This window comes from Ambystoma mexicanum, chromosome 3q (genome assembly GCF_040938575.1).
Source record: "Ambystoma mexicanum isolate Mex_15411 chromosome 3q, UKY_AmexF1_1, whole genome shotgun sequence".
Classification (NCBI taxonomy): domain Eukaryota; kingdom Metazoa; phylum Chordata; class Amphibia; order Caudata; family Ambystomatidae; genus Ambystoma; species Ambystoma mexicanum.
This window is the reverse complement of record NC_090926.1, coordinates 531,552,779-531,578,985: the sequence shown is the minus strand read 5'-3', so window position 1 is coordinate 531,578,985 and position 26,207 is coordinate 531,552,779. Positions and strand designations below refer to the sequence as shown.

The following is a 26,207-nucleotide window of genomic DNA, read 5'->3' as shown; positions in this document are numbered from 1 at the left end:
GGTATCAAGACAGATGACACAGAAAACAGAGATATATTTTTTTAAAAAAAGCTTTATTAATAATCAGGATGGTGTAATGCCTAATGAACCCTACGCTATGGCGGGATTTCACTGCCTAAAGAAATTTAAGGAAAGTCTGGGTCTATAAGTCAAAACCAAAGGTCTGTCTATGTTCAATTATAGGCTGTTTAAGTTCTTCTACAGTTCTCTGTCTCAAGATCAATACAGTTTCAATGTAGTCTTGTGGCAATAAGGACTGATCAAGTTCTGAGGTTACGTTCTGCAAATTCACAAATATCACGGTTCACATCACTTGCCAGTCTCGGGTTTCCCTTTCCAATGTTCCAAAGGTAACCCTTTCCCAAGATTAATGTTCTCCAGGTTTTGTTCTTAGGGATCCCATCCCCAAGATTTACTTTCAATAGTTTACTTGTTTCTTCCGTTTAATAGTGTGCAAAAGATCATGGGATCTACTTGACCCTTCCTTTGGTTAACTTCACCAATGATTCACCTCTTTGCTACTTTACAACCTTTGGTGGTTTTTGGTCTAGGAGCAATTGTCAGACCACACAGTCAACCTATCCCAGGTCACACAACCTGCAACCACATGTGCTTTAAGTCTTGATGTTGGAAATGCTTGCACTAGGAAACTTTCTGGTCTAGGCGCAGTTGTCAGACCGCACGCTCCACCCATCACAGGACACGCAACTGCAAGTTTCCAAAGCTAATGCTCAATAGTTCACAAGACAAAACTTTCATTTCATTGTATGCCTTTCATATACCCTCCAAAGTGTTTTCTAACCATGGGACACTTGGTCTCCCCAGACTGTTCTTATAGTTGTTAACACTTTGCAGTCTTGTTCAAGTAGCAACTTTTTCATCATTTAATATATTCCGTACAGCAGCATTCACTTGGTTGCACTCTAGACATGATTTCCTGTTATTTAATATTCAAGTTGTATAGCTTAACATTGTATGAGCTCGACGTTCTCAGCAGTTCCTTTCATCAGGTTCGGCATTCAATATGCATAGGTTTTACTTATGCAGGCTCAACAGCCCCTTTTCGCAAGTTCGGCATTCAAAATGATTTGCCTTTACTTGTACTGGCTCAACAGCCCCTTTCATCAAGTTCGGCATTCAATATACGCAAGGTTTACCGGTCCTGCGCGTCTGTTCCCCAGGAATCCAGGGATCTTCAGCGGGCACCTTAACTTTTCGGTTTCCCGCCCCTAAGAGGAGCATAAACTTGGTTCTGTTCTCGTTCTGCTCCTGCAACACCTGCATCTTACCCACGTCTCACACCTCTCTGACTTCCACATTTTATACTATTTTTATTCATAATGGGCTGCAGGTGAAACAAGGTATTCCCAATTGCTTGACCTTGTTTAAGCTCATTATTGTGAAATGCCTGACATCTCGTCTTCGTCACAGCAACAGACTGGTGTTGGCAATAGGAAATCTGCACTACTCCTAATTGCCTCTTCTTGTTCTCTGTACTTAAAGGAAAACTACTGGGGATGACAGAATGAGATTGACAATAGCCCATAAAGGATAAGGGAGGGTAGGGTACGGTAGGTCAGTATTAGGAAAGGGGGGATACCATGTCTCGCCTTCAGCTAGCCTCTCTCCAATCCCCAAGGACCCTCCACTCAGGTGATCCTACCTTGCTTGTCCACCCCCAGGGTTGGGATCCAAAAACGGTGGCCCTTCCCTGGCCACCTGAACAGAAGATCCCTGGGGAGTATACTTGAGAGCACACACAGGTTTAAAACACATGGCAGTCCTCTCTGCACCTGAACACAATGTTCTGCATTATAATGTTTTAAATGAGTCATCTCTGCTAGTAATTGAATAGTCATCTATTTCGAATTGCTATTAGAATGCAATGTAATCCTCTTTTTATTTCCATGTTTGCACAGACTAAAATCTTCCGAAGAACCTTCCATCCCACAGCACTTCAAAGCCATAACAATGGTAGTAGGCACTAGGCAAACAACATAACAAATTAAAACTGTTTGGTGGACTTCTATTTTGGCACAGGATTAAACCGGCTGTATCAAGATTTGGATGGGAAGAATACATGATCCAGGGCTTTGTACTCGCTCACTGTTTCCGGGTTTTCCCGTTACCATGGTTCTTCAAATAATCTGCTCTCCCCCATTGGACCTTTGAGTGCGATTTCTGCTGTGACTTGTTTCTCCTCATGTAAGTAACCAGCACCCAGTTGCCTGTGGGTTTGCACATGCTGTACATATGCAAACAATAAATAAAATAAACATATGCTAATCTTCAAGTGCAGCATTCATTTACGCAACTGTAAAGTGACTTAGCTCGTGTCCTTTGCCTGATTTCCAAACATGCAGCTTTTTTAATGTACCTTTTCATTTTGGAATGTGGTTCATTTGAATGGAGCAACCAGTATCAGGTTGGTCTTTTCACTTGAGATGCATGAATGCCTTTGCATAGTACACATCTGCAAATGGTGAGGCCTTGTTACACTAACAGCGTGTCAATTAACATTATAGGACACATCCTGAGAGTGTGGGTGCAATATGTCCTATTTGGTTTATATTTAGCGGTTGTCTCTTAGAGCTATGCCTATGCTCCATTGGCGCAGATTCTGTCCTGAAGTCCCTGCATTACAAGTATGCCACTGGAGTACAGGGCAGAGGTAGGCAACTAACAAGGAGTGAGCAACCTGTTAGCAGAGAGCCTATTACCTGACCAAAATGGAGCAGTTAAGCAATTAAGGGGAGGTGGGAACAAATCACTCAAACATATAAAATCAGTTTACATCCTAACTAGTTTCTTTCAACACTTCTCAGCAGGGAGTCCTCACTCACCTTAGCCATGATGGAAGCAGGAGGGAGCACACAAAAGCAATGTCAACAGAAGCACATTGAGCAATAGCACCAAGCAGAAAAGGGAAACATGTGGGGTGTGTGTGCTATTGTTGTGTAGTAGGCCCGTAGACATGCTCCAATCATGGTGCGCAACAATGATACCTGCTTCTGAGGCATGCCAGTGTAGTGTTGAGACCAGAAGCAACAGGGTGGACCCGACAAAAGTCCATGCATCCGCACACCAATGTCTTTATTTAAAGCCACCAATCTAATCAGTTGCTCTCACTGCGACAATACCATTCCCACTGTTAAATCATTAACATTAACCTAATGTTCATATAATGAAGGGAGTGGTCAACATGTAGATAGTCTTGATTTTGTAAATAAGTCTTTCAAAGCTCTCTCTTACAGCACACCCAATCATTTTCTAATCATAAAATCTGGAGTTGGTGTGAGGCAGATTAACATTGGTAACCTCAAGAGCTTTGCATTGCCTACTCATAAAAAAGGAAAAAATAGAGGGCCCGATTCATTGAATCGTGCACATTTTTCCTGCAAGTCCTGTGTGCCGTGAACGAACCTGCGCGAGCCAGCGCGCAGATAAAAATCTGCACGTGATGCGTACTCATGGAATTCTATGCGCGTTATATCCCCCTATGCGCAAGTCGTGGTCAGACCATCCCCGACACGCCCACACTCAGAGACAACACAGCCAGAAACTGACACATTTGCACCCACTCCAGACGCAAATACATGCTCCCTGAAATCAGTGCCTTTGGCCCCCGCAAGTAGGTTTGCACCTCAGTCACCCTGCACAGGATCCCCCGTGACTGTCATCGGCACCACAACAACATGCGCAGCATTAATCCTAACTAGTGAAAACCTGCGTACAAACCCTGTGAACCGTGCCTGCACCCTGCTATGCTTTGTACGCACACCCCAAAGTACGTTCAGAATCCCTTCTGCTCGTATGCACTCCTCAATCGGACATGCAAACCACCTCCATATTTGCACATCCGCCTGTCAAATACTTATGCCTGCTTTTGGCTGGCGTAGAGTTTGAGGGCTGTGGGTGGGTTTTCGCAGGCAGGAGGATGCGAGGCCAAATCCATGAATTTCCTTTTACCTACGCTATGGTGGGCATGCAAGTGACTGTCCTTGGCCACGCTCACTTTTGAGCAAGTTAATCCCTATTTTCCGGACTCCACACAAGTCTGCGCCCTCAGCAGAAGCCTCGCACACAACCTGACTGGAATCTCGGGCAAGCCCCTTGACAGCTCGCACAGGCGTGAAGAGCCTGCACAAACTCTAAGCAAGTAGCGTGCATTTGTTTCCATGAATTGACCAATGGGGATTTGCGTGCAATTTCAGGTGCAAGTCCCCTTTTTCCTGCACAGTTTATTCCATGAATCGGGCCCAATGTCTTTTTGTGCCTTACAATGATGCTGCTTGCACACATTTAATGAAGTATTCAATGCGCTGGCCGGCCTCTAATTCTATCCTTGTTTTGCTAAACAGCAACCATCATTCCTATCTGATCTCCACTGCTCAACAACATAATTTCCTTAAGGTTTTTGTTCATGTGCAATCAATTTTCATTGCAGGAATGTTCCACCACAACCTGCTTATTGACGTTTTCAGTAACAGGAAAAAAGAATGTTCTTCTGCTGCACATTTTCAAACACTATCTTCTATGGCACTGGCACATATAAAAGCTTCTCTAATTCAGTGGAATCTTGAATGAGCTGCAGACTACCATTAAAGACAGAGCATACAATTAGAAGATCGAAGGGGGAAACCAGCTAGCGTCATTAACATGACATTGATTGGCTGTTTTTCAAAAGCGATAGGGACCTTTTCACGGGAATTAGACAACTCACAACTTTTTAATTTTCATTGTACAATAAAATGCTGTAGAATAGCATGCTTATAAGCAATGCGGGTGCAATTAGACAACAATGTCGAAGCAAATGACAAATCTGTCTCCCTATCGAACATCTGGGACTTTTAGCAGGGACCACGAGGACCGAGAGACAATTGTTACACGATGCAACCAATCCCAGATGTGTAATGCAGGGCACGGCACATAAAGCTACTGAGATGGCGCTTGCAGACGAGCGCAATCTCTCTTTTAGTGAATCAGACTTATTAGAGGTGGACATTCTATTAAGATAGCCAAATATTCTGTTGAAAAAGAACAACAAATTCAGTGAAGCTTATCTTGGGTGAATGTAAATTACATTATTAGAAGTAGAGAAAGGCAACTGAACAATGAAGCACTCACCTGCACAGCACTGTATTTCAGAAAGTATATCCTGTAATGGCCTGAGGATCAATGGCAAACTTAAAACCATTTAAAAGTTTACAGTCCGTTTTCTTTTTTAGCTCAGGATAAGTAGGTTTAAGGCAGAGCAATTGATAAGCTGCACCCTTTGTTCACAACCACCTCATTGGTGGAAAACAGTAAGTCACAGTCTATGGAACTTACATTTTCCAACACTGCTTTCTTGCCCCTCTCTGTCTTTCATGGCTGTGTCCCATATCCACAAGGATACACATTTGTCCCCCTGGACTCTACTACCAGATGCTCTGACATGATAGGATCTTTTAGCAGGGGTCAGACACTGAGCAATGTGCAGTTTGTTGGATTCCATGGTACTTACCTTGACACTATTGGCAAGTCAAAGCAGGAATTTCTACCAACCTGGGCTCTGCTAGGCTCTTGTGCATCGTCTCTATCAAGTCAGGAACATGTTTATGGACACAGTTCCTAATTGTTTCCCACTTTTTATTCCTCCTTTAATGTCCAAACCTCATCTCGTAGGGTTTATGTACTTCTCTACGCTCCTCTCCTCTCCTGCCACCTTCTTACCTCCACATTTCCCCTATCTCTCAGAATGGAGAGGAGGTGAAAAGGAGAAATACGCCCCTGTTTCCCTCAATCTTCTCCCTACTCACTCTCCGCTCCACCTCCTCCTCTCCAATATATTTCCACTTTACCTATCTTTCTCTGCTCTCACTCCTATCAACCTGCTCTTCTCTGCTCTCTCTACTCTTTATACTCTCGCCCGCTGCCATACATTACACTCCTCCTCCTACACTACTCCTCCAAACTCTGCCTCCAAACTCTGCCTCCAAACTCTAAAACCTACACCTCTACTGGCTCCTGGCAATGTGTGGCTGGGGCCATCCTATGTAAATCTGTGATCACGCACAGGCTTATGGGATGTGCAGGCATGTTTCTGTATAGTTTAGTTTGTGCCTGTTTTGGGTGGCCTGCTTGCCTATCGCTCTGCTTCCTGAATTTGAAAAATGTACATCTCACCCCTTTGGAAACAATCTCAGAGTGGACCTTGCTTCTGCATCTCTCCCCAAATGATGCCAGGTTGTCCCTTTTCAATACCTGCATGGTATAACATTTTCTGAGGCATACTTTGCAGGTGGCTTTCACAAACACCTTCAAACTTGACAACTTGGACCCACTCGGACCACTTGGACCCACTCAGAGCACATCCGTGGGTCTATGTGCAGCTCCCTTTTACTTCATGGGAACTGTATTTTCGATATTGTCCTTATGATTCTCCACCAATACCATGGCTACCTTGGAAGGGTCACTTCCTACGAACACAAGGCCATGGGATGGGGATCCAATGAATCCCCCATATACTTCTTATATGGCCTACATCCCATAGAGAGTCACAGAGGTCTTAATATATACATTATGGAAGAGAGGGAGTGCACAGGCTTGGTGGAAGCATTTCATTCTAACCAGATATACAGGTTTTCTCTAGAATAATGGGTTTAAAGACTCATGGTGTGATGACTGCAGAGGAAAGGGTTTGGGCTGAGTAGAATATACATTAAATATTTCCTAATACCTAGAAACATTGCTCTTGTAACAGTTTTTCAATAGTTTTGTTAAAATCAAATACAATAATGTATGGGTAGGAAATGCATGCAAAAGGAGGGCATTACTTTAAAGAAAAAAAGAAAAGTATAAAACGAAAAATTGTTGGGGATAGGTTAAACCATGGGGACACCAGTATCTCACAGGCAAGTCCCAAGTGTCTACATCAAAAGCTATGTTAATTGAAAATTCCCTTACTAAAGAATTGAAATAACAAGTAAGTACATTTGATACAATGTTATTAGAAGAAATCAATTAGGTTATTGCTCTCAAAGAGCTTTGTATGCATACTTGGAACGTGTGCTGCTATGTTAGTTCATCTAACCTCATATTTGAGGGGGATTAGGATTAGTATACGAACATTGGCGTGTGTATTTTAGCATGCTTAGCACATTATTCCAGAGCCCAAAGGGGGTACATCGTAGGCTCTTTTTAACATACACATTTGAGGTAAATTTAACTCCTGGACATTTCTTGACTAGAATATTATGTGGGTTCCCCCAGAGAGCTGATTGTAACTCCTTTGAGCTTTTCTACAACTTTTCTTCCACTCCTTTTAAATCATGTTCTCAGGGGAAGAACAACCCTAAACCACTTTTAGTCAATTCTGGCTTGATCCCACCAGTTAAAATCTCACCAGTCACCACTGATACATATCTTACAAAATAGTCTTTGAAGTCATGAGGCTTGCATGATGTAACAGCTATATATCTGATAATTTAGCATTGCCCCAAAATCACAAGAAATTACATCTTTTCCCTTGTTACACTCCCGCTACTTATGCAGCTATTCAAGTGTCTGGCAATCAGTCCACTTTAAAAACTGCAAGGAAGGCTCACAACCCCCAAATCACTCAACAACCAAAATTAGTAACTGCAGCAGCAAAAACATTTGCATATCGTATCTCTGACTGGCTACTTTTAAAGCCTTACCATACAGTAATCCCAAGCATGCAACAGTGTGCCTATCCTGACACCACTTTTCTATTCCGGAAGGCCCACAATGGGAAGGGAGAAGGGACGACTTGTAATCTCTTTTCCCTGTTTCATGGCAACCATTTTTTTGTTTACTTTTTTTTCTATGTACTTGAATAGCTGCCATGGAAGGGGAGAAGGGAGTAAGAGTAGTCCCTTCTCCACTTCCATGGCAACCATTTTCGTTGTTTACTATGGCCACCATGGAAAGAGAAAATGGACTACTTTTTCCAGTGCGTGGTGGACATTTTTTCCACTGCGAAACGCAACCCGTCTCGCAGGCAAAAAAGAAGCACCATTAGTATTGCAGTCTATTGTGTCAGGATCTTAAAGGCAATAAGACCCTCGCCGGCGGGCCATTACTGCATAAGGTAATGCCCCTGGGTCTTCGTTAAGACCCTCCCTACGCTCGGGCTTGAAACTATGGGACGCATGGCACTACCATATGCGTTAATGGGCCGCCGGCTAAGTGCTTATTGCCTGAATATTAAATGTACCTATCTCCAAATGCTGGCCAATACCAATCAATTTTAAAGACCAAAACAATTACCTTTAGTTATCTTGACAATCTCTAGAACATTTATGTTAAGATTCGAACAAAAAGACGTTCTTCCTTTTCAAAAAAGCCACTTTCCCCAAATATGACAATTGCACAAAACATATTTAATAGGCAGACAATCACTGTCTCTGACAACTCTAACGGTCCTGAAAGAAAAGTACAAATTACCCTTCACAGGTAAGTAAGTCGATTTACATTCTGAGGTATGTGCCAGGGTACAGAATGCCAAACGCACATGCATTCTCAAGCAATCAGAGCAGCTCACATATCCATGCGCACAGCGAAGCAAAGCAAAGAATGTGCAATTACATTACACTATATGGACATTGTAACACTAGCAGCTGACACAAATTGGGTGATAGCTCCGTGTACGTTTTGTTTAGTCAAATGCACAATTTAGGAGAAACAACATTTGTTTAGAAACGGTGGCAAAGGAAGAAGTGGAAAACATACATCATCAAGACAATGATAATGGCACAGCAGATCATTAGGGTTGCTGCAACGAACACGTGTGTGATTCTAGGAGTAAAACACAAGGATTCGTTGAGAAAAGCTAGATTTCCCTCAGGGACAAATGATGAGTCCTCTGAGAGGGAGGACAGGCTTCTGCCGTTACTACAACATCCTATAATATGCCTCACTGTCCTGCAAGTGTCTGGCAGGGCCCATTCTTGCACTGCAACATTTCTCTACTTACAGCCCTCTTGGGGAAGGGGCAGGAGTTCATGGCAATCATGTAAATGCGGGATGCCATAATTGACCCAAGCAATTCTATGGCTAAACCAGCAACTGAACTGGTGACCAGTGAAATTGTTGCAAGTTCATTTTCATGGGAGTCACAGAACCCTTTCTAAGAGACATTATGAAAATTACCAAGCTTGGTAATGCTGGTGTTTTTTTATTTTATTTTTTCAGGTATATTAGGGAACTAGCTTTGTGGAGTAACAAAGCATTTGGCATAGACCTTTTATGAGCTGCAGCCCATAGAATGGTGTGGGGTTGGGTTACGGTTGGATTACAAACACCAATGTATGTGTGCCGGGACAACAATATCATGCAGTGACAAGGGTAGCATTGGTCGTTGCACCTTTTCTTCCAAAAGAAGACAAATGCTGCTCTCGAGTAAACCCCCAGTGCTCAAGAGTGGGGCACTATGCTTTCAATACTGCTGGACTCTTAAACATGTTACCACTGACTGCACCGCTCCTGCTGCCCAGACAACATTAGCACATGCAAACCCAAGTGTACTTTGAAAATTCGCTGAGGCACTGATCCCCAAAGTTGACTTATCACCACCCACTTGGAAGACCCAGCATGTTGCTTCTCATTATGTTGGATAAACTCAACTTAAGAAAAAGTCTATTGAAAAAGTCCAATGCAGTGACCTTCCACTTCTAATTCCAATCACATTTTTCCTCGACATTTTACCAGACATAAAAGCGTCAGTAATTCTGTTACTGCATCGCCAAATTGCAAATTTGGCGGAATTACCACTTGTGCAATTACCGAGCAGTAATTCCAATGATTTGGGGAAGAAAATTGGGGAATTTAACTCTAGTTTGATGCTGTAGGTAAATCCACTACTTTTCCCATAAAAATCGGCAGTGGTAATGCTGGCAGAAATTCCAAATGGAGTCCTACAAACTGTATAAATGTGTACTAACACCGCCTTACCTCCACTTGGTTTTACCAGAGGTACAAATGGCAGCAACAGTAATTCCATTTGGCAGTATTTGGTGGATTTACTGGCAGAATACCGCAAAACTTGTAATTAGGCCCTTAGTAACGTTGTGGGCATCTACTTGCACATTTTACAGATCCCACAATTCCTGAAAACGTGGGTATTCATAACCTCAATAAATGTGTACCAGTTAATAACCTAAACAGTTGATACACAGTTTGTGTATCTTTAAATAATGCAAAAAATATTAAACATTTCTCACATAAAAGTGTAAAGCAAACCATGGCTTGCTAAGTCATTAAAGTGTATACCTCGAAATTAAATGTTTGTCTTCCCCAATGTAGGTGTTAAAATCAAAAAAGGATTACACCTCAATTGAAAGTGAACATTTTAAAAGGCCACTACAACAGCGACTGCAAAATGGTAGGTAAGTATTGGTGGGGAAGGTAGATTGTCTGGAGGTCAAACCTTGGAAAACAAACGGAAAGAGTACTTGAACAATGAACCATAAATGAGCCATCAAATGGTACAGTGCATTATACCAACAATACAATAAATGGTCAAAAGGTGTCCTTCTTGATTCAGTAATCATGACATTCACCAAATTACTTCCAAAGTTGTCAACTCAATATGTGCAACCCCTTCCTTCAATTCAAAATCCACAAGCAGCAGCTGGATCCGCCAATTAATCTTAGCTCATTTCAACTATTCCAGTTGCATAATACCCAGCTTTCAACTGCATAACATGATCCAGGGAAGTTCATCATCTATATATCGATTAGGTCCTATGTACCTAAACATCAAACATACCATGAAAACAGTGGTTCACACAAGCCAAACCTACAACACGTTCCATGTCCTCATGTACCATATATTTAAGGGAAATATTTGCCATTCTATCTGAAGTAAGAGCCATGCACGTTAAGTCACAGTGCATACATCAGGGCTAACCCAACGAGTTGTTATTTTCAGCAGCACATTAGTGCTCTAAACGTAATGGGAGGGGAAAGAAATTCATAATTTAAATCTGGATTTCGTTTTTGGATAGATATTAGGCCATCAGATTGATTTCAGCAATATATTGGTCTATTATTTTCAATAGCAAAGGGATGCAAATGTGGAAAATGTCACCGGTGGTATATCGCTACAGGAGACAACATAATTTGATACATGAATTGGTAAATGCCGACATGGTTACTATTAGAGGCAGCAGACTTAGATCCATGACTTTCCTTGTTTGTCATATTCTGCGTGCGATGAGGTGTTTTGCAGTCCACGTCCAACAGCGAGAATCATAAAATTGGACGATTATGTGCATGTCTAGCTTCCCATGTGTTGCACAGTGTATTCTTAAATAATCCTGTAGGAGAGTATACATTGGTGGGAGCAAATATATGTAAAGGTACATATGTTTCAATGTCTGTTATCAAAAAATGCAAACACTTTATTCTCAATCAGCATTTCATATCTCAATTTGGACTTCAGGGTTTGGAACAAATTATGAATCAACACTAGAAAGCAGAGGGCTCTCTCAGATTGAAAAGGAAAAAAAAAGAAACTTACAAATTAGACATAGTCCAGCCATTCATTCAACTCTGTCAGGTATGGGAACTCTGGAACAAATACCCAAAATCATTATACATTTGATTTTTTACTGTACTTTTTGGGTTGGGATTTCTTTATTGCTTATGGAAGACGCTGTGTTAATTCATCTTTTGTTATTGTTGTTCTTACTTAAGGGAAATCTGTGTTTTCTATCTATGCATCTTTCCATCATCAATACCTGGGGGAATGAAAACACAGCATTGCTGTGCATGGTGTCTGTGGATATATTAGACACGCCAATGCAATTTTGGTTTGATATATATGCATAAACAATACTGTGTTGTTTATATATGTTAATGTTTAATTAAAGAGCACCAGATGTTTGTTCATATATACCAGCAATTATTTTCGTGGGATCAGGGTTGAACTAGTGTTGTGTGACGTAGTCTTGCTCCCAAGACAAATGCATTGCCCCTGAGCTATCTCAAATATGTATGATTCTTTGGTGGATTTGGCTTTTGTTTTAGATTATGAAATAAAGATACTGATTACCAAATAGCTAATGGAAGATTGAAGAAATTATTTTATTTGTTGGACTATTTCTTGAACGGGAGAAGGATTTCACTCTTCTGACTAAATTCCTTACTGGAGCATAGTCCCATTGGATTGTTGGTGTCTGTCATCCCTCCCACTGTAGGTTGCAAATTGCAACAGAAGATATACGTGTTGTTCCTTAGCAAATGTTGACTTGTGTCATAAAACGGAACACACCTTTGATCTTTTTTTTTTGGATCAAGAGTATTGGAAAAACAATGAAATATAGCAATGCAAATCCCATGCTGCACAATTCTGTGTGAAACCTATAGATCTCCGATTTTGATACAGATGTCTGATGCAACATTTCATTCCTCCTAGTTGACAAAAGCAGTACCACTAAGTAGGGTAATAGGATGCTGCTCCTTACAGCAATATCAAGACAACTGTTTTAGCAATTGCCTATGATAAATCCAGACTCAATTATCTAAAATGCTTTGATTTTTAAGAAGACAGAACAATGCATTTGTTTTGTCCATGTTATATTCAATCACTAAAACGCTCTATTGTCCCAAGTCCTCAGGAAGCTCAAAGAACAAATTAAAATTCAAAAAACGACATAAAGACAACGACATACACAGTCTCTGCCACGACTACATCTTTACAAGAATAACACAAGCGGAATTGTCCCATCAAGGTCTATCCAAACTGATGCCACTGAGATCTGACATTTTGAGATACAATGCCAATTACCTGCTTGCCCATATTGATATTGTGTTATTTGGAAATATAGCTTCCTTTGCGCTCTATACAAATTGAAATGTAATTGCTTTCTTTCAACTGAACCAATATAACATTCTTTCAAAGTGGGATAAGTTCATTAAACAACAGGCACTGCTCCATTTGCAGAAGTTAGTGGGGAAAAGAAAAAAAGGGCTACGTTTTGTGTAAAGAAAAGATGCACTACCCTATTCCCAGTTTGCGATTTATAATCGCTCCACAGCATATCCAAACTTTTTTTGCCAATTAAAATGGTGAAACATCGTGTGTTTCTGGTGCTGCAAGAATAAAGTGGAATTTGGATTACACCATGGTGCCCCACTTTCATTTTGCTGACAAAATCCCTCTTTGACATACAGGAACTGACGCGCAGAAACAAGTGGAAGTTCATCTGCAGAGCAGTACACTTTCATTGTTATGCAGAAAGTGACAGAAGATTGTGCATGTAGTAGTACCTTCACACATGTGATACATGCATGTCTGCATCCTTGGTAGATGTTTGTCTTGGGTTGAAAAGCATGTGTGTAAAATAGCAATGCCCTATAAGAAAAAGATAATTTTATGGACCAACAGGCTTGCATTTGAACTCATTTGCATACCCACAATGCATTTCTAATGTGGCACTGGTGAATGTCCAGTCGTGGCTATTGGGTGGTGTTGTGGCATGTGTGAATTCTACATATATAGAATATGTAGAATAATTTAGTTTTTTTTGTGTAACATAAAAAGCATTGATCCATAATGAAAGAAAAACACATTAATACCATAGTTAGGATAAAAAAGTAATATATTTTAAAGATTTTGTAATCTTCAGATGTATTAGTCACAAAAAGAAAGAATGTAGCTCTTGGAATGCCATTATGGTTTAAGCCTTCACATCTGGAATTCCATATCTGTTTGTGTTTCTGATTTGTGTTTCCTTCACAAAGATCCATGGACTTCGGATGTTACCCCTACACACTACAGTCTGACAGATTTAAGTGGAACACTGCAAAATATATGCAAGCAGGGAAGAGAAAGAAAGACTATTGGGCTACTCCCAAAAAGTCATGAAGTGATGGGGGAAGTGACAGTCATGGCATGTACAAAGCTGCTGACGCCAGCAGAACCGGTTGTGTGCCCAACTGATCCACCATGGAAATCTGTCTTTGATCTAGAGATAGTAAACACAGTCACTAGTTGGCCAATTTTAGTAAAGGTACCCCATGCTTTTTGCCACATTCTCAGGCCCTCAGTGAAGCTTGGACAAATGCAACTTGAAAAAAGACTGTCTCCCACCTTGATGCTGCTCCAGATGCAGAATTTGTAAGAGCACCCTGAAACCACTATGCTCGGGTTCTGTGCAGTGGAAGCAGCTGACCCCTCAGCCTGTCTTTCTAATGACATTCCTTAATTGCCTTTCAGTACAAAGGGTAACTTGAAAGTTAGGCATAATAGGTATGTTTGGCCTCAGAGGAATACAGTGTACGGTTATAGTACCTTCTGCGCATTAGCTACCGTGACTTAGCTATAGTTGGTGCTAAAGGACATGTTTTCATCCAAACAAGAACTAATTGACATCCAATTGCATTAGAAACCCTTATGGTCAATACAACATAAGGCCGCCCACCTTGTAAGAGTTGCAGCCATTTCTAACAACTACTGTCAAATTAAGTTGACAGCCTATCCGGGCATAAAAAAAAAGAGAAGATGTCTTCTATCATGGTTCAATGAAAGAAAGTATTCCCGTTAACTTTTTCACACAATAAATCTACTTCATTTCATTTCTTGTTGCAAGATTACAATTCAAGCTTTAGTTTCAGCAGTTCTAAACTTTTACCCGGCATGGCCAGTGACTTGGATATGATGCATAATAGCAAACAAATATGGTGCATCAGACCAAGAAATTGAAATTGATGCAATTTAAAAGAACATCACTTCAATCTTGCTTTAAATAAATGAGGATATGAGCGAGCAGGTAAAAACCATTGTCTCTTAGCAAATATAAAATGCTTGAGCTGATTTCCCAAATTCCCCTCCATAATATAACAAATATTGTTTTCAATGACAGTGGCAGAGAAGCAGATTGAAAGAATACACCTCCTTGATGTAACAGCCCCCACAGTACACAACACTTACAATGTTACTATGTTGTATGAGAAGAAAGCAATAAGTGCCTGATTTGATGTCTGTCGTTTGCCTACCAATGGTGCAGTGCTCCCCATTCCATCCCTCTCGGCATTCACATTTGCCATCTTTGCAGGATCCGTGTTCGGTGCACCGTGGATGGCACACACGCTGATCGCATGCAATGCCAGTCCATCCATCTTCACATCGACATGCTCCACCGATACAGACACCGTGAGTGCCACAGTCTACTGAACAGACCTCTGCCAAGAAAAGAAAAAACAATTACATCAGTATTGTGGAATCTGATAGCCACTGATTCATAATTTCCAACATTACAACTGTTAAAAATAAACTGATTTGGAGGTGCATTTAGTGATTGCACACTGATCTTTTTATAACTGTAGTGGGCTTCATACTTATTTGCTGACTCCCCTTCCAATGCCTCCTAAACACTCCTTTTTATTTTATATTTTACTAGCGATACCACCCGACGTCAAACAGGACTGTAGTGGACATGCAAATAGGGGTCTGCTATAGCTTTGTGTATGTTTCAGTGTGCCATAACTTCCCATTTTTGAAAAATCACAAAATCAGCAATCTTCTAAAATCCCCTATACTGATAGCACGGGGACGGACCCCACTCCACCCCTGTGCAGGGTTCATGGGTGGGGTTGGGCAAATTTCACTATCGCCAGTACACCCCAGACTGGTCTGCCAACATTGTGTCCTAACTTCCTATTTTTGTAAGAGCCGCAAAATCGTCAATCTCTCAAAATCACCTATACTGAGAGCACAGGGCCGGTCCCCGCCCTGTACAGGGTGAATGGCTGGGGTTGGTCAGATTTCACCATTGTCAGTACACCCCAGACTGGTCTGTCAACCTCTGGCCAAAATGTCATCCCACCAACTGTTGTGAGGCTGGAGCCAACATGGCAAAATCAGCAAATATCCAGAAATCGTCTATACTGATAGCACAGGGCCAGACCCTGCCTGTTGCAGGATGAATGCGTGGGGTTGGTCAAATTTCACTATCGCCAGTGCACCCCAGACTGGTATGCTGACAGTGGGCCAAATTTCAGTCCACCAACTGTTATGGGGCTGGAGCAAACACACTTTCACAAATATATACATAGATTTTTGTTATTTTTGTTCCTTTAGAACAAACTTCAAAACTAGAAAAAACACATTTGTTTTTTGAGACTCAGCCTAGAAACCACAACAAAAAGTGTAAACATTAGGCCACAAATAAGTCAACACTGCCTTACTCCAGAAAGGCAGCCACTCTACACTTTCCTCTCTCGTTTTGTGTAAATAGTTGTCAATAACTGAGCATGCACCTTTATGGCTCCAGGGGACCACCTGTGGTGACAGCTCACACCTTTTACATTGCAGTGTCATTGGAATGATCATACTATCCCCGGCCCAAATGCCCTTTCTTTTACTGTCAGCATGTTCCACTTCATATTTCTGTAGCCAGTGTGCCCCATTTAGGCCAAGAGATGGTGTGGTGGCAGCTTTGTGGCAGCTTTGTCACTTTGAGAAATCCAAACTCATACTTTATATATCCCCTGCCTCTCATTTCATTGTGGAGGGCCACCACCAGGGTTGCAGTATCATTTTGAAACCAAAGTTATGGAGCTGTCTCAGTAGCAGGTGAGTGGTGGCAGTCGATCAAAAGAATTTGAGGCATGGGGGAGATCCAGGAGTAGACCCCTGTGGAAAAAGACCATGAGTTCTGGTCCCTGACCATATAATATATGAAACACCTGATACATGGTGGCCTCTTCCCCAAAGGGCATTGCCTTGATGGGCAAAAGCCCCAGCAGTCAGCAGTGTATATCACCAGCAAATGTTAAAGTTTGATATGCGGAAGCTATCTGACTGACAACCAAACATACTAAGGAAGGTGAAATGGGTGCCTGAGGTCCTTATATTTTAAGTAGTCTTTTCTCTGAGCCACCCTATCTTGCCTCCCATAGCCATTAGCACTTGGCTTGAGTAATGAGTGGAGTATCCAGTCGTCCCCTTTGCTTCATCTGCCAATTTACAAATCTTTGTTAGACATGCGTTACACTCTATCTGTGAAAGAGCTCGAGAGGTATTGATAGATAGAGAGAGGATGAGAGAGAGAGAGAGAGAGAGAGAGAGAGAGAGAGAGAGAAAGAGAGAGAGAGAGAGGTGCCAGTGGCTTTGTGAGAAGTGAAATAGGACTTGTGCGCAAGAGGCCGGTGGTAGGAGTTCAGAGGGGACACCAGATTGTTTTGACTCGTAAGGCCCACACCCACTTCTCCTCAGACTGACTCCCACTAATATCTCTTACCATTTTACACTACCCACACAAATCTCCTACAGATGGCTGCTCCAGGCCTAGCTCATCAAGACTAATCAAAGTTACACTAAACTCTCCCTAAACTCTCCTGTGTAGCACCAGTGTCAGTAGCTAACCAGATACAAATAGCTATAGTCTATCAGATCTTGTGTTCTGCCATTCGGATAACATACTCCCAAGTGTTTCCTCCAAACCCATTAAAAGCAGATCGACAATCAGGACCAACGTTTCTGCCTCTGTCTCTACTATCAATAACAACCACCACCTGCCTTTATTCTTGCAGAGCCATGTACAGCAAATCCAACAGAAATGGCAGAAAGGCACTATATAAGATCACTTTTCATCATAGAACTGTGCATTATATATTTATTATGGTTTTCACAAAGGATACCTATATATACATATTCAAGTTGGACGTGAATGCAATTTACATCAAACACCATTCTTACCAACGGAGCAGTCAGGGCCCATCCAGTTAGGATCACAACTACACAAGCCTGTGTCGGCCAGGAACGTTCCATGCCCACTGCATTGGTCTGGACATTGTGCTCTTGGAAGTTCACAATTTTGGCCTCCCCAACCAGGGCTGCAGAGGCATTCACCGTTCACACAGACTCCATGATTGGAACATGTTGGGTCTAAACAGTCAACTGTGGAAGAGAAAAAGAAACCCCATTAAGGCATAAGGAAGTTTATATTGACCAAAACATTTGCACTTGTAGTATAGCTGGCTCAGAGCAATCTGCTCCACTTTTGGAATCAGGGACGCTTTGTATTGCATGGCCTGGTTGTACAATGCCATCTGCATTGTGCTGCCAGTGGCCCTCATGAATCTGCCTCTGTGTTTTATTATCTGCCTTAATAGTTTCGAATTGTGTTACACTGCATCCTATATGTACCCGCAATTCAAAAGAACCAAAATCAACTTATTCACAACCAGAGAGAGAAAAAGTATCCTTAGGTACCTTAGACTCATTATTTCATATATGTGTAAACCTGAAAGGTAGAAACAATATTATCAGTGAAATAGAGGTTACAAAACACAGCAAACGGAATTACACATTTTGGCAATTAACATTTATTTCTGGGCAGTATACAAAGCAAACTATGGGCCTCATTACAATAGTGGTGATCCAGAAACAAGGGTGCAGGCAAGCCTACTGCACCCTTGCTTCTGGACCGCCACATTCTGAGCCTTCCTGCCGGGGTGCTGCACCCGACAGGTCTGACCCTGCCGGGTGCAGCAGCCATGGTAGGCTGAGCCATCACGGAAGCACCAGCACCGTTAGCAATGGCGCAGGTGCTTCCATGAACCCATTCCCATGGAGTTCTATGGGTGTCCATGGGAAAGGGGACTAACATTTACCGGCACCAAGCTTCCCGGTCCGCCGGGACTTGTAATTTCCCAGTGGCACCGGGAAGCTAGGTGCCGGTAAAATGTATTCATCTGGTGGCAACCCACCGGAAGCACCGGCAGGGTTACCACCGGACCCTTAATGAGGCATCATGTCTCTTAATTTGCAAAAGGAACTGTTTAACAAGCATTCAAAAGGATTGCAAAGCTAGAGTTTTATGGGGGAAAACCTCATTAATTAAAGTCAATGTGCACTGGCAAAATGTCATTGGCTGATGTTAATGAGTTCTCGCTGGCTAGCGGCAGAGGTTGAGTCCAAAAGACTCCATTTTCTTTGGATTTAGTTAATTAGCTAAAGAAAAATCGTTTCAAGTTGTAGCTGGGTTTGAAATGTATCAGTAAGAATTGGCTTTGCAGGTGGTCACGTAACTTTCATTTATTTTTACATGCTGTGATGAAGCGTTGGATGTTGTCCCTTCTCCCCTAAGGTGAGCCCCTCCTCATGAGGCCAGGGAGGTGAGGCTACCACCCGATAGTCCCCCTGGGGGTGGTACTCAATGGATGGATCTCATGGGGAGGGAGAACATGGTATCTCTAGAGCCCACCTTACCCTAACCCACCTTCTTGTCAGAGGATGAGCAAGGGCTATCACCAGAGAGTTCCCGTTCCTACAGCGAGCAGTCTAGTCAATATGGACTTGATCAGTGTATACAAACGGAGAAAGGACTCAGACTAATGTTGAGCCCTCCCTGGAGAAACCAGGAGTCCATAGAAGGAAGCGTCTTGAAAGAAGGCAGACCGGGACAATACGAAGGGAGCAATCCGCCACGAGGAGGGTCCGGTTTCGAGGTACCGCTCCACGAAAGAGGAGGAAACAGCACCTGTGTGCTGTTGGGACAGCAAACATGCAGAGCAAGTAGCATGATTGCCAGAAAGGGATTTCCAAGGGATTTCAAAGGGGTGAAATAGGCTGATGGCGAAGAGGGACACAAGAATCACTGGTCTGGGACCCCAACCATTAAAATGTATGAATTATGTGAAAGTATCCAAGCCAATCATTATAGTCTCGGTACCTGGCAAACTAGCAAATCAGGTGTACTGAACGGTGAGAGAAGAAAGTGAGAGTCTGGGACCCATACCCACAAAGGCAATCAAATCCTCTTGACTAATCATCATAGTTACACTACCTGGCAGGAGAGTATTCCATAATGAATGTATCTGCGAGTCTGGGACCTGCTCCCACAAGAGCATCTTTGTTGCTCCTTAAAATAATAGTACCTGGCAGGAGAGTACCAGGTGGATTGTAACCACCTTCAGAATAATTCTTGTAATAACAGTACCTGACAGGAGAGTATACCAGGTGGACTGTATCTGCGAATATGGGACCCAGACCCATAGGAGCATATTTTTTGATCCTTATAATAATAGTTCCTTGTAGGAGAGTATACCAGGTGGATTGTGCATGCAAGTCTGGGACCGGCACACATTGAAGTATCCTGGTCAATCTTGATAGTTACAGTGCCTGACAGCGAAGGGAGCCAGGCTAACTGTGAGACTAAGAGCCAAAACAAGGGAAAGGAAGCACTAACCTTAAACCAGTTTGGAAACATTGCAATGGTAATACCTATCCAAGTGGAAAGCCAAGTTGGTGGTACCATAAGACATCTGAATCCAGGGAAAGGGAGTGATGTCCCCTGATGTGTTGTGAACACTCTACAAACAGCCATGAGAAGGGAGTCTAGTCTCTTGGCACTATACAAAGTCTGAAACCTGGGGAAGGGAGTCATACCCCCTGGTGTTTTTGTGAACATTCTACAAACTATTAAGAGAAGAATTCATTCTCCTGACATTCTAAGAAACCTGAGAAAGACTTGGGGTAAGGGAAGCATTCCCCCAGGGGTCTTTGAACATTTTGAAGATAAAAGACTTTGTTTTCTTTACATCCTGGTTAAAAGTCTGTGCAAGGAACCTTTTGAGACTTAATTTTGATGATCTGCCCTTGCTGAAGGACATTTTGTTTTCCTATAACTGAAGGTGGGGAAATTGTCCAAGGAGAGAGAGCTATCCTTCTGAACTGAGACGATCATCCTTTTCTTTATTTGATTTTGAATGTAAGGGAAGGGAATAGGTTTATGACATGACAGTGGACCATTTACATTTGACAAGACCTCCTGACAGAATTCTTAGTTTATTTGAGGCAGGGAATCCCCTCTCTGAAAAAGAGATAGTTAGGGTTTTCCTTTGGTTATTAATACAAGTCTGTAACCAACAATGTGTATAATATAGTGTGTCAGTCTCCTACGTCTGCATCCTGACAATGCCGAAGACACAGAATGTCTCTGATGAAGAAGCCTGTCTCTCAGCCAACTTCTGTGTTCATGTATTCTTGATTGTAGTCTAAATCTGAAGTTTACTTTGCTGGTTTTGCATGTACAGTTTAGCCAAATATGTTTTCTTTATTTTGTACTAAACATGGTTGGTTTGTATGTGATCCTCATTTTGCACAAACAACAGGACAAGATCATAACATGCAACCCCCTCCATGCTCTAAATGTTGGGTTATCCAAACAGTAATCGAATTTCTGCAGCAGGTTTTTGCCAAAACAGCAAAATCCTGAAATGGAGTTAATCTGGAACACATAGTAATTGGCAAAAGTGATCCCCTGTCTGATTTCCTGCTCTGTTTTTATTATCGCGATGTAGGCACAAAAGGATGTCTACTGATGACCCATGCCTCGGGTTTGTGGAGTCTTCACATTTATGGTACAGGGACTGGTGCTCTATTTCAAAGGCATGAATAATTAACTGTACAGAATGGATCAATGACAAAAACAGTACTGACGCATGAAACAGCACAGTCAACCTGCTCTTCTTATAGACTGGGCTTGTCCTTGAATCTGCTCCCTCTTACAAAATCTCTTGGTCAAATTCTTGAAGAGTAGCGTGTGGGCTCTGCCAGCAACCAGTCTGTGATCAATTAGACTTCTAAATTGGCACAAGCTTTCAGCACTGTGTAGACTTGCCCAGCTATTTCTTTGACCTGATTACACCGATATCAGAATGGGTGGGATGTGTGGTCATGTCATATAAGATTTTAATCAAGGCATAATGGGCTTCATCACAGGTTTGGTGGTATATCCTTGGTAAATCTGCCAAAATACTGCCAAACGGATTTACTGTTACCACAACTTGGTCCTGTAGAATTAACACCTGATTACAAGTGTCGGTATGGTGGTGTTAGTCCCCAGCTATAGAACTCCATGGGGATTTCGGCAGAATTACCGGTAATTCCACTGGCAGTGATTCTGCCAAAATAACCGTTCTTTGGCAGTAAGGTGACAGATTTACCTCCAGCATTTGTTGGAATTTTTCTTCCACACCACCACCAATACCATAGTTGAGCCGTGTGCTAATATGTAGTAACTCTGTTACCACCATATTACCGCCAATTTTAGCCACACCGCTCAACTTGTAATGAGGCCCAATGTGTTTCAAATTGCCACCAGGGTGTGCCTGCTTGGGATGAAGCAAAGGAGGGTAAAGTGATCTAAGCTAACCCTTCTCTTCATAATGAAGACCCACACAGCTCTATCCCCCAGAGGTCATTGCAGCCCAGTTTCGACTGCAGACTCATAAATGAGAATATGGAACAATTTCTTTTGGCCACTGAAAGCACTCAGTTCCAGTTGCCAATGCACAAGGACATGACTCAGAGATTAATACTGGCAGAACATAGAACATGTTTTTAATTTATTTTGACAACAGCATCCCAGCTTGGATAAGTGACAGAGAGCGAAAAATAAAAATAATAATAATAATAATAATAATAATAATAATAATAGTTGGTGTTTTATAGCATACTGCATTCTGGAGAATCCAGTGTCAGAGTGATTGGTAATGTGTGTTAGTAATTACCGTCCTGATTACCGTGTGGTACTGAATTTACAACTACAGAAGCAGGGGTGTTGCTATGTCTTGAAAAGACCCGGGGCTAAGCAATTGTCGGGACTGGGGGCTAGCTGGCCTTTTGGTTGTAGCTCCTGGGATTCTATCCAGGGCTACAACCAAAACACCAGGGGCTATAGCCCCCTTAGCCGCCCCCTAGCAACGCCTCTGAACAGAAGGATGAAGGCCTGAGTCGGCACGGAAGGGTACCATTCCCCTTGTCCATGGACCACTTCTGTACCGCAAGCATTAAGCTTTCAGTGAGTAGACACATTGTAGGTGGGGCAATTTAGTAACATAACTCAGCAATGCTGCATGGGCATCCCACAAGCGAGGCAGGGTAACTGCTGTTACCATCGGCAGCTGGGAGAGGGGCAGCCCCAACCTCCCCGTGCCTGCTCCTCTCCTCCCCCCAGCTACGGAGACACGCAGTCTCGGCAGCACAAAGCCACGGAAGGGTAAGGTGCGAATAGTCATCTCACCCTTCCTCCACACAGCAAGGTGCTAAGCGCCATGAGGAAAACAACCATAAGGCAGGGCCCAGGTTCAAAAGATCTGCCCCCACCAGGGGGCCAGACAGTCGGCTAACCGGCTGGGGGCTGCGACAACAGCAGCCACCACCACATACACAACAAAGACCCAGGGCCTCCCCGGGTCCTATAAATATGAGCAGCATGCTCAGAGTAAACACAATCTGTTTGTGGACCCTGAACGGGGACCCAAGCAAACAGGAGGTTCACTGTTTACTCAGTGTCTTCCAAATCTTCTTGCTTCTTTACCACAGAACCCGCCCACCCTACAAAAAGGGGAGAAGAACAAAAAGAAGTACAAGGCACTGTACGGTGGCCACAACAAGTCGTGAGACACAAGAAGGCGGCACGGGTCAGAGGGGGTAACCTCAGGACCCGGTGCCCAAAAGTATGATACCATCATGATATGTGATATTTTTATTGCCATAACTCATATCTGTACAATAAAATCCTACGGCCTTTTATTGCCAACACTTGACACAAGTTGTGAGCCTATCATTACGGGAGAGGCTTTGGGGTTCGGCCAATACTAATGCATGCATATGGGTTCAGCAGTTACAAATGTCATAATTAAACTTTCAGTTCAAACAGTATTTCTGTTGACATTTTCTTATCAACACAACTGTGGCTTCATCAATTTTTAGGTCGCCTTTCAGTTTTGCTGCAATTAAATGTCCTTGCGCATCTGTGGTCAGAAATAGAAAGGTTTTTGGGCATCAATCTTTTATGACCAATTATGTGTGATTGAAAAAAAAAACATACCTGTGAGTAAGACAGACATGTGTGTAGTCCGTACAGGGTAAATGATAACAATTAGTGCTATCCATGAAGTGTTTAACAGCTAAACTAAAGCACATCAAGGGCACCAAGAAGAAAAGTATTTAAAATTTCTATCGCAAATGCACACAAAATTACATCTATTTCCTGAATCATAACGCTGCGAGACACAGAGATTAGGTTCCCTAAAACAAAATATGTAATTATAACTCTTCGATCAATGAAACCTCTGTACATTTTATTAAAAAAAGAAAAGTACTGAGCACATTGCACAGCCGCAAAGATATTAAAAAAGAGCTGAAAAGTTTTCAGAACAACTTGTACTATAAATCCTTCATCAAAGCTATCTGTAAAACACACTTTTAATGTTAAATGTCATTGAAGAATGGCTTGACCGGAAAATTGACAAGAAAAACACATGGGTGCATTAACCTAATTTGTCAATTTCGCCTCCATTGCCACCGCAGCCTAGAGTGAAACCTGACAAATGCGCCATTTCATTTTCCCCTTCACATTTGTTAATAGGGCAACACTGTTTATGCAGCAAAAATTTAGATCTGAGATATCGATTCTGGTGCCGCGGCCATTTCAAGCAAATTGTTTGAACGACGTGACCATGATGAATATGAGAAACAAAAAGCCAGCCCGAATAAAAAATACCTGCTGATGCAGGTCTCCTAATGACCTCACCTTCTTTGGAAACAGCTTCGCAAATTAAGTCAGCCATTTCCTTTTGGAAGGACAGATCAATAATGGACGAACACCATGTTGACATATGCGCAGGTGTGCCTACTGTTCTGCATGCGTGTTGGTCCATTCAGAAAGTTAATCGAACCGTTATCAGTGGTTGAAGTGGGCAGGAGCGGTTGGGAGCAGTGCTCCTCTACTTTTTGTTTTTAAGTTTGACTGTTCCTATACTTTTTTTTTTTTTTTTTAAACTGCTCCGGAATGGTTTTGTTTTAAAATCGAAGGGTTGAAACTTGCTCTTCAGTGCACTGCACTGAGCATTCCCTTAAATAGCAGGTGCATTTGTTTTGGGCTTTGGATTGCATGTGGGCGGGTGCCTGGCAATGAGGTTTGTGGGGACCGGGGGCAGGCGAGCAGGGAACCACTAAGTATTTTTGTACACTTCGACCACTGGCTGTCATGGTCCATATCTGGAGAACAGTTGCAAGGCTCTTTCTTATTACATAATTTTGGCCGAAGGTGCTCAATTTGTATACACATGATCCGCAAGATGTGGATACTTCAGCAGTAGCAATGTCTCCGCCAGTAAACTTGTTTTCCACTCTTTAAATGATGTTTGTGGAAGGTTATTTTAACCTTCCCTGTCATATTATGGGATCCCTCCAAGTTGTCAGTTATTACAACTCATTTCTACCAAGTACGTTCATCGTCTCGGAGCCGTGTCCTCTGAAGGTGAGCCGAATCCTCCACATGCTCCCGTTGTTGATAATGAACTTTTGATCAAGTTGTGTTTTCGCATTGTGACACTGATGTAAACACAGTGCAGAATACTGCATTACCTATGAGAATACATGTAATTTATATTCAGATATGCAATGGTGTGCACCTCAAGTGAAAAAGCTGACATTTTACCCAGAGGCTTACCCCGATTAAAAGGAACATATACCATTAAATGCAAAACAATACCTGCATTTACTGTACCCCCACACATTAAAATGTTTTTATAAAAGGCTAGACCTTTCACGTTACAATGGCACATGTTTCACAAGGGTTTGTTCAACTAGCATGCAGACAACTCCAAGCTTTATGTATTTTAATTTTGCTTGAAGTTAGAGCTAAACTTGATGCATGTTACTCATGCAGAGCCCAAGTCCACATAGCATGGAATTTGGACCATTAATCAGCAAGTATACTGGCATGGCCTGATGAAGGACCCACTTGCTTTGGGTTGAAACCTATGCCGTCCTGGTTTGAACTGTGCATGTATTGCACTCCCTGCCTTCCAATTCTCCTGCACCTACAGGATGTAAGTTATGGCTGATGTAAACCAGAAATGTGGAAAGCAACTGTTTACAAGGTGTACTTTGTATAGTACTCTATGCATGCATAGTGCTGTTGATTAATTGCAGTAGGTATGCTATCTCACGAGTAGCCTCTTCCAGTAAATGAAGAGCTTGATAGTTGCCTAGTGTATGTCTCTAGAAGCCCCAACAATTCTGAACATGTATCTCTTCTAAGGCTGGATGTTGTGCAGGGAGAAGTGATATGGCCATATTACTTGCCATGTTTTTACTTTTATAATTATTAGTAGCAAAAAACGACCCATAATCCCCATGGGTTCAGCAGGCAGACATAATAACACTCTCATCAATT

General features: G+C 42.2%; 1 protein-coding gene across 7 annotated transcripts in view; it reads right to left on the bottom strand.

Moving 5' to 3' along the window:
- TENM2 (teneurin transmembrane protein 2) overlaps positions 1 to 26,207 on the bottom strand; it is a 3,863,575-nt gene that overhangs the window by 359,931 nt on the left and 3,477,437 nt on the right. For 6 of the 7 annotated variants that reach the window (XM_069654289.1, XM_069654288.1, XM_069654293.1 and 3 more), the window contains 2 exons: positions 17,711 to 17,911; positions 14,980 to 15,192 (listed from right to left, as the gene is read on the bottom strand). In XM_069654289.1, coding sequence (XP_069510390.1) covers positions 14,980 to 15,192; positions 17,711 to 17,911 — 414 coding nt within the window. The remainder of the gene's footprint in view (positions 1 to 14,979; positions 15,193 to 17,710; positions 17,912 to 26,207) is intronic. The other variant, XM_069654292.1, reaches the window with a different exon arrangement.